Raw genomic sequence first — 9,130 nt, forward strand, 5'->3', positions numbered from 1 at the left:
ACCAGGCAGAGGGCCTTCTCAGTGGTGGCGCCTGCCCTGTGGAACGTCCTCCCAACAGATGTCAAAGAGATAAACAACTACCTGACATTTAGAAGACATCTGAAGGCAGCCCTGTTCAGGGAAGTTTTTAACGTGTGACATTTTAATGTATTTTTAATCTTTGTTGGAAGCCGCCCAGAGTGGCTGGGGAGACCCAGCCAGATGGGCGGGGTACAAATAATAAATTATTATTATTATTATAGGCCCACTTCCCCTGGTGTTTTTCAAGGACCTTTAGAGAGATCGGCGCCTGCCACCCAGGGCAGGACATGGGCTTAATTCCTTAGTTCTAACCTTATAATAATAATAATAATAATAATTTATTATTTATACCCCGCCCATCTGGCTGGGTTTCCCCAGCCACTCTGGGCGGCTTCCAAAAGAATATTAAAATACTATGATACATCAAACATTAAAAGCTTCCCTAAACAGGGCTGCCTTCAGATGTCTTCTAAAAGTCTGGTAGTTGTTGTTCTCTTTGACATCTGGTGGGAGGGCGTTCCACAGGGAGGGCGCCACTACCGAGAAGGCCCTCTGCCTGGTTCCCTGTAACTTGGCTTCTCGCAGTGAGGGAACCGCCAGAAGGCCCTCGGTGCTGGACCTCAGTGTCCGGGTAGAACGATGGAGGTGGAGACGCTCCTTCAGGTATACTGGACCGAGAACCTTCCAATTCTGCCTGAAAAACAGAGTGCTCCCTTCTTCCCTTCAGGAAAAGCACCTTTGCATTTATGTGGCCTTCCTAAAGTCTTTTCCTAAATGAGCAGGTCCCAAGCAGGTGGTCGTGGGAGGGGGCTGCAGGGGGATTTGGGGGCAGGCAGAGAAGAAGCATGCCTGGAGCTCCCCAGACCCAGAGTCCCTGCCCTTTAATCCTGAGGCCGGTTTCTCCCTCCCTGCCTAGACGCTGCTTTGCCAACCTCCCTTCTCTGCTGGGAGACCTGGCAGAGGCGGTGTCTGGTCCTTGGCACCCCATTATTCTTCCTTCTCTCTTTCTCAGGTGGGACTGGATGGCTTGCTGAAGCTTAGCAGCTCCGCCCTGAACAACGAGTTCTTCACCTCCGCTGCCCAAGGGTGGAAGGAGCGACTATCGGAAGGTGAGGCTACTGAGCCCTAAGTGAATCAGAACAGTAGCAGCAGCAGCAGCAGCAGCCCCTCACCACAAAGGGAAGCATTTTTGGGGTGCAGAAAGGGAAGTTGTCCCGGCTGCTTTGGAGAAGGCTGCTTCGAACCCCTGAGCTCCTGCGCTTGGCTCAGCAGCTGCTGTGTTTGGTTGGGCAGGGGGGCAGGTGCTGGGCGGACGGGGCTGTCTCTCCCCTGCTGACCCCTTCCTCCCCTTGCCTTGCGCGTGTGGCAGGAGAATTCACTCCGGAGATCCAGCTGAGGCTTCGTCAGGAGCTGGAGAAAGAGAAGAAGGTGGAGTTGTGGAAGGAGCACTTCTTTGAGAGCTACTACGGCCAGAGGTGAGGAGGGCATTGCCCTGCGATGCGCTGCGCTCCCTCTTCCCTCATGCTTAGCTCTTCAGGGGTTCTGGGCTATGTGTGTGTGTGTGTGTGTGTGTGTGTGTGTGTGAGAGAGAGAGAGAGAGAGAGAGAAAGAGAGAGAGACGGCATGCTGTGCCCATCACTCAGAAGCAAAGCATCTCCCCCTCCCTCCATCCCAGTGTCTGAAAGGGCAGCAGAAAGAGAATGAAATGAGTGAAAGAAGCAAGGAGCTTCTCTCTTTTTTCTTCTGAAAACTCTGACCATTTATTTATTGAATAACTTTTTAAAATTCACTTTCACTTTTAACATTTGTCGTCATACATAAATCATAATCATTTTACAAATAGGATTCTCAGAATCCTCGAACTCCCCCCCCCCATCGTTTCCCCAGATATTCTTTTCAAACTGCATCATATCATATTCTCCATATTTTCCTAAATCTACATTTTTATCATAGTTCTCGCTTCATTGCAAGTGTTTTTAAAATACTGTCAATGTTTTCAATTGTTTACAGTGTTCTTTCAAGTAACTTTAAAAAAATTCCCCATTCTTTATTAAATTTATTGTCCCCTTGATCTCTGATTTTTCCCGGTCGTTTTTGGCAGTTTGGCATAGTCCATCATCTTTATCAGCCTAGAAGCAAGGAGTTTCTCTTTTGATGTTTCTGGTCAAGTGTGGGGCAGGGCAGGCCTCTACTGTCACGGGCAGCTGGCTGCCTACCAGGCTTGGGCAATGTATCGCCCTTCCAAATGCCAGTGGTGTGAGATTCTACTCCTCAATCACCCTGTCAGAGTAGTAGTAGTAGTAATAATAATAATAATAATAATTTTATTCTTTATACCCCACCCATCTGGCTGGGTTTCCCCAGCCACTCTGGGCGGCTTCCAACAGAACACTAAAATACAATAACCTATTAAACATTAAAAGCTTCCCTAAACAGGGCTGCCTTCAGATGTCTTCTAAAAGTCTGGTAGTTTTTCTTCTCTTTGACATCTGGTGGGAGGGCGTTCCACAGGGCGGGCGCCACCACCGAGAAGGCCCTCTACCTGGTTCCCTGTAACTTGGCTTCTCGCAGGGAGTGAACTGCCAGAAGACCCTCAGAGCTGGACCTCAGTGTCCGGGTAGAACGATGGGGGTGGAGACGCTCCTTCAGGTATACTGGACCGAGGCCGTTTAGGGCTTTTAAGGTCAGCACCAACACTTTGAATTGTAACTGGGATTCAGGTTGTTCTCTCCCCCTCCTCCCACCCAGCTGGCCATCTTACATTTCCCTCCCAAAACTGGGCCCCTCTGGGACTGTGTGGTTTTGAGTACAAGGGGGAGCTGACCTCTGCTCCGTGGGGCTGTGGGGAGAGAGCCCCCCAGGGCGTCTCACTGGTGCCTCTCCTTTCTCTCCCTGCCTCTCATTCCAGCTCTGGGCTGAGTCTCGAAGAGTCGGCTCAGCTGACCTCCACTGCCCCACCTGCTGCTCAGGAGGACCAGTCGCAGGCCGAGAACCCAGCCACGCAGTCGCCACAATTCATGCCGGTCTCCTTGGCCACGCCTTGCAAAGAAGAGGCTGCTCCTGTGGCAACTCCAAAGGTGCAGGATGCCCTGGTGGTGCCACCGCTGCCAGGAGCCGCCAGCAAAGAGGTGACGGAGGAGAAGAAGCCGCCACGGGCTTCCACGCCACCGGAGGAGCTTATGAAGTCGTCCTCGTCCTCCAGCAACACGCCCATCAGCCAGGCTCCCCGCAGGCCTTCCAGGGGGGCGGAGGAAGAGGCTGTGGCTGGACGAGAAGAGGAGGCAGGAGAAGCCAAGAGGCCCCACCTGCCCTGCCCGGAGTCCCTTCCGGGGAAGGGAAGCGCAAGCAAACCAAAGATCCCAACCAGCACCGCCACTGCTGTCGCTTGTGCCGCCTCCATCGCCAGCCCAGAAGGAGAGTCTCGGGCAACACCTGCCAAGGATGCCCTTCCTGCCAGCGCGGAACAGATGGACACCGGAGCGCAGGCTCTGAAGAGGAAGCCCGGGCCCCCTGAGGAGGTGGCCTTGTCCACACCAGAGAAGAGGGCCCACGTTGAGGAGAAGTGCCCCCCCAGGCCGCCCTTTCAGAGCCCGCCGCAGCCCTTTCCCATCGCTCCTGTTCCCAAGGTCCCCCCACTCCGGGTAAGAGAGCTCTCTGCCTCGTGTTGGTTATGGGCTCTGGAGGGGGGGCGGGGGCCCTGCGTCTGCCTGGGCTGCTCTCTTCCTCCTCCACGGCGAGAGAGAACTGCGCGCCCTCTTGAGCACCCAGGAGGAAAAGGTGGGGTGCAAACGCAGGAAGCCAACAAACACCCCTCACAGCAGGGGGATGGGGTGGGGCGGGTGCAGGCTGGGCACATCTCGACTCTTGGGAAGTTGGCTGGCAGCTGCAGGGTCTGCTTGCACGTCACCCCAAGCTTAACCTTGGCAAATCCATTTAAGGAAGACTCTCATGAGGCCACAGAGAGTTTGGAACCAGCCTGGTTGCCAGCACTGGCTTCAGAGGGCCAGAGGGGGAGGGACCTGCTACCCATCATGACAGGCACCATAAAGTGTCACTCAGCGGTAGGGAAACCTTGTTGGTTTTAGGGCCAGGTCCTTATAAGGATCTGCCTCATGGCTCAGGTGGGCAGGTGGGTGGGGCGTCCACCCACATAAATGATGTCAGGGTTGTTGTTTTTTGTCCTTTGACGTCCCAAAGTTGGGACGTCAAAGCACATATAAACCATAAAATTGTAGAGTTGGAAGGGACCCAGAGGATCATCTAGTTCCAGATAGTGAGCTGCTGCTATGAACAAGCATTTTTCCACTTCTTTCAGCAGCTGCTTTGCAGCAGACCCCCCCTGAATAGCGTCTGCTGCATGCATTGAAAACACAGCAAAGCTGAGCAGGTTTGGGTGTGCAAGAGCTTCCTTCAGGGCGATCTCTTGCGCGCCCAGACCAAGCAGGGCTGCCCTCCCTTATCAGCTGGTGATTGGATGCTGTGACCAAGCCCTGCCCTTTCCTGTGGACATCAGGTGGGTGGGGGGTGAGTTGGCCAAAAAAAAGTGGCCAAATGCGGAAGTTGAGCAGGCCAAGACTGGCCCATGAGCTGGAGGTTGAAGTCTCACGTGGGATCTTGCCTGCTGGAGCTCGTTGACAGCGCTGCTCTCGCTTCTCGGGAAACAAATCCTTCCTTGGCATGGGGACTGGCTGGCTCAGAGGTGCCGCTTTGCCAGGGATCCTCCCGCCAGCTCACCTGCCTTTCTTCTCTCTTCCAGATCCCCGTCTCCAGGATCCAGGGCTCTCCCTTGCCATTTCCTGCCGCCAGCCAGGTCTCTCCCAGGCCCGGCTTCCCAGTCACCATCACCAGTCCCCGGAGGACAGGGGCCAGGACTCTGGCGGATATCAAAGCCCGCGCCAGGATGGCCAGGGCCCAGCGGGCAGCAGCCGCCGCGGCCGCTGCCGCCTCCGGCGCTACTCCTCCTGCGTCCTTTGTGGGAGCCATCCCGGGGCCCGGCCCCGGCGGGGGGAGAGGAGAGGAGCAGAGCAGCGTCGCACCAGGGAGGCCTCATGGAGCTGCGCTGGACCTGGCAGGCCCTGGAGGCGGGGGAGGTCCACGAAGGGCCCCTGGCCCGGGAGCCCCCTCCGCCTGCCCCCCAGCGCCACCCCCCGCGGCGCCCCAGCCAGCACCCTCTGTCGGTCCTGCAAGAGCACAGCTACAGCCGGCTCCCCCAGGGCAGCCCCCAGGACCGGGCCCCGGGGCGGAGACCCCGCCAGCCCCCCAGGCAGAGATAGGCAGCGCCAGCCACTTGCACTTGGCCGCCTCTGCCAGCCGGGGGGTCCCTTCGGGCTCAAGCGCCAGGCCGCCTGCAGGGATGGGTGGCCCTGGGAACGCCTCTCCCACAATCATCCTGATTTCCGGGGCGACCTGTGGCCCCGAAGGCCCCAGCCCAGCCAGTCAAAGTGGGGCTGAAGCGGCTCCGGCTGCCGGTGCCACGGCTCCAGGGGGGAAATCCCTCTCTTCAGCTCAGGCACCCCCTGGGCTCTTCCGGGCGCCCCCGTCTCCTGCCGCTCAGGCCGGTCCACTGGCACCGCCGGCTGCGACATCCCCTGCCGTCGCCCACAGCCTTAAAGCGCCCCCTGGCCCCTCGAGTGGAAGCGCCGTTGCCACCCCGTTCCTCAAGGCCAGCTCCAGCATCCCAGCCAACAACCCCCTGGTGGCCCAGCTGCTGCAGGGGAAATCGGTGCCCATGGAGCAGATCCTGCCCAAGCCCCTGACCCGGGCCGGGGAGATGAAGACCCTCCCTCTCCCCGCAAAGGAAGGCAGAGAGCTGCCAGCAGCTCCTCCGCAGAGGGAAGCTGGCGAGAGGCAGCCGCCTCCCCCAGCCGCCTCACCGCTGAGCGGGAAGCCAGACTCCAGCCAGGGCAGGCAGCTGCTGCCGCCGCCACCCCACGGCCCTGCCCCCTGCTCCTCCTTCCCAGGACGGGACTTGTGGGGGGTCAGTGCCGCCCCCTTCTCCAGCCAGGAAGCCCAGGAGCACCACCTCCTCCAGGCCCTGATGCAGGCAGCACCCAGGCAGGGCCCCCTGCCCACTTCCTCGCCCCCTCCCCAGCTCCCCCCCCTCCCCGCAGACTTCCCTGTGGAGAGCAGCAGCTCCCCCAGCCAGAGCTTCGTCCTGGGATTCGCCGGCAGGAGGACGTCCAAGCCTGCCATGTCGGGACATTATCTCCTGAACATCTCCACCTACGGGCGCTGCCCCGAGAACCTCCGGAGGAGCCTGGCAGTGCCCCCGGAGAGCCGCCTGTGCCCCGAGGGGCCCAAGATGGAGTTCAAGGAGCGAGAGGCGGGGGCCGTAAGTGGCGGGGAGGACGGGCGAGAGACGGACGACACGGAGGACGAAGAGGCGTTTGTTGTGGCGAAGGAGGAGCCCCTGCCTCACAAGGGGGCAGGAGGAGAGGGAGAGCTGGCGAGCCCCCCCAGAAGGAGCACCAAGAAGGGGGAGCTAGCAGAAGGCAGCCCGGCAGAGGCAGCCACCCGCACGCTCTCTGCAGGCTCAGATTTTGCCCGGAGTGCCCTGGCGAGGGACTTCCTGCGGGCAGCCCAGGAGCAAGTGGCTCAGGCGGTGAGGGGGGAGAGGAAGCCCTGCAGCCTGGAGCTGCCTCCCTCGGCCGCGCAGGCGGAGCCCCTCCCTCCCCGGCCCCCGCTGCTACTCTCCCCCTCGCAGCAGCCCCCCCGCCTCTTTGGGGGTCCGGTTGGGGCGCCGCTCCTCGGCTCGGGCTACAGCGGCACCATCAACGTCTCTGCGTCTCCCGACCTGCGCCAGGAGGCACTCTTGACCGGGCTGTCGGACCCCGGGCGCATGGGGGACGTGGTCTCCTTCTCGGTGACGGTGACGACCATCCCCGCCGGGCAGCAGGGGCCTGCGGGCCGAGGCCACCCTCTCCCGGGCCAGGCCTTCTCGGAGGACGGCCGCTTGGACCTGCCCTCCAAGTGCTACTGCCGCTTGAAAGCCATGATCGTCTGCAAGGGCTGCGGGGCCTTCTGCCACGACGACTGCATCGGCCCCTCCAAACTCTGCGTCTCCTGCCTGGTGGTGCGGTAGCAGCTCCGGACGGGCTGCTGGGGGGTGGCGTCCTCTTTGGGGAGCAGGAGGGGGGCACTGCCGAACCGGGAGCCCTTTCCCCTGCCCCCCCCAGCCCTCCAGCCATCCGCTCTGTTTCCTCCGGAGCGTCAGAAGCTCCTTGGACAGACGGACGGACGGCAGAAGCTCTTGGGACAAGTCTTTGCACTTCAGGAATCATGTAAATACGTTGCGTTGTGTGGTTTTTTCCTTTTTGTCTTAAAAAAAGAAATGTTTCAAATTGCTTAAGATCAATCTGATTGAGTTGAACTCCCGTGTTCATCAAGCATCTTTCGCCACGCCAGCAAAAGGTGGCTCTGGCCAGGCCCCTCACATGGCTAAGCTGGGCTCTCCAGCGTGGCAGCCGGCCAGTCCCCTGGCGTGCCATTCTTCTCAGTGGTGGTAGAGGCTGGCACCCAGTTCTGGCTGGCTGGCTGGCTGCCCCCTTTCCTTATGGCGCTGTGTGCGCACTCATGCGCAGTGCCCTAACGAACCTGGCACTTGTGGGCCTTGTGCAGGCAGGTGGGCACCCGGTTTCTCTGCAGGGTTTGGGAGTTCTGGATGCTACCTTGTGGGGAAAGTCCCCTTGGGGCCCCATCCAGCTCAGCACTCTCTCCTCACAGTCCCCAACCAGAGGCCCATGAGATGGGAAGCTGCCTGCCATGCGTTGTCTCTTCACACCCCCCCCAATAGGCCCCACACATGCAGAGTTTTGTATCTGAAGCAGAGTTCAGGGTTCTTCAGAAGGAAAGCTCCCCCTCTCTTTTCTCAAAGGCCAAGGATACTGAATCAAGCCCCCTGGTCCAGCCGCCCAGGTGTTTCCCCGTCATATTATGCCTCAGCAGCGTTCTCACTCGGGGCCCAGTCAGTTGCCACGTCCTGGTTTCAGGTGTTTGGCATTGAAGTGAGCGCAGGTCTGAGTTGTGGGGCTAGCGGGGGCTCCAGCTGGCAGCAGAGGTGGGTTGCAGGAGTCCGGGAAAGCTGACCCCACCTCTGCCTTTCCTCAGAATTACTTCCTGCCAGGAGACCTGGGGAGCAGAGGCCAGCCTGGGCCGCCTCCTCATCCTGCAGGGCTTGCAAGCTCACGGGCCCCCTGGGGCCACGGCAGAGAGCGCCCTCTCTTACCCTTCCTTTTCGTTTTCTGCCCCGATGCAATATATTTGATATGACTGAAAATCGAATTAAGAGATTATAATTAATATATTTTAAGTAATATATATTTTAGTACATCCGTATTATGAAAGGAGAATGGCAAAGGACTTGTGAAGCAGACACTCAAGGTGTTTGTGTGTGTGCGCGCGGTTTTGAACATGTCTCTCCCTCCCGCAGAGGAACTGAAAGCGCCTGTGTTGATTGCAATAAAGATGGGGGTCTCAGAGAAATGCAACGTGGCTCATCAGAAGGCCGTTCACTTCCCCTTGGCCAAGAGACACGTTGAGATACCTGAGGGAGTGCAAAACTTTCATCTGCTGTTGCCTTTTAAAAAGAGACTTAAATTGGAACTGAGAATATGTATAGAGACGTCAGGTTGACACCATTTAAAAAGTCATATTTTTTCACAAATAATATAGAAAGAAAAGAATATTTTACTTAAGAGTTTTAAGTATTTGAAATAAATATAGGTATGTAAATATTCTGTATGTACTTCATATATTCTTTTATTTTACATTTTATTGTAAACAAATGGATATTAAAATTTGGAACTGGTTTGATGGTTGCCTCCGACTTCTGGGAAGCGAATTGCGAATCCTGAAGAGGAAGAAGCTTTGCTTTGTGTTCTCTTTCCCCATTTCCCCTTTCATTCCCGGGACGGTAGGCGGTGGGTGTTTAGAGCATCCTTGAAGTTCACAACGACCCTTTTGGGGAGGATAATCGGAGGAAGAGTGGCGTCCCCAAAGGCCCACCAGAGTTGGGAATTCCGGTGTCAAGGCCAACATCTTGGCGGCAGCAGTTTGCACCACACAGAGCGTGTTTCTGTTGCGATGCGCCCAAGGGAACGGGGGCAATTGG

The 9,130-nt window shown here is 57.7% G+C and overlaps 1 protein-coding gene across 2 annotated transcripts in view; it reads left to right on the top strand.

The window, feature by feature from the left end:
- Positions 1-8,827, top strand: part of ASXL2 (ASXL transcriptional regulator 2) — a 30,738-nt gene extending 21,911 nt beyond the window's left edge. For both annotated transcript variants that reach the window (XM_081000855.1, XM_081000856.1), the window contains 4 exons: positions 1,034-1,130; positions 1,391-1,496; positions 2,930-3,662; positions 4,778-8,827. In XM_081000855.1, the coding sequence (XP_080856981.1) occupies positions 1,034-1,130; positions 1,391-1,496; positions 2,930-3,662; positions 4,778-7,102 (3,261 nt within the window). In that variant the 3' untranslated portion in view covers positions 7,103-8,827. The remainder of the gene's footprint in view (positions 1-1,033; positions 1,131-1,390; positions 1,497-2,929; positions 3,663-4,777) is intronic.
- Positions 8,828-9,130: the final 303 nt, after the last annotated feature.

Source organism: Podarcis pityusensis, assembly GCF_964106645.2.
Source record: "Podarcis pityusensis genome assembly, chromosome: 3".
Lineage (NCBI taxonomy): Eukaryota > Metazoa > Chordata > Lepidosauria > Squamata > Lacertidae > Podarcis > Podarcis pityusensis.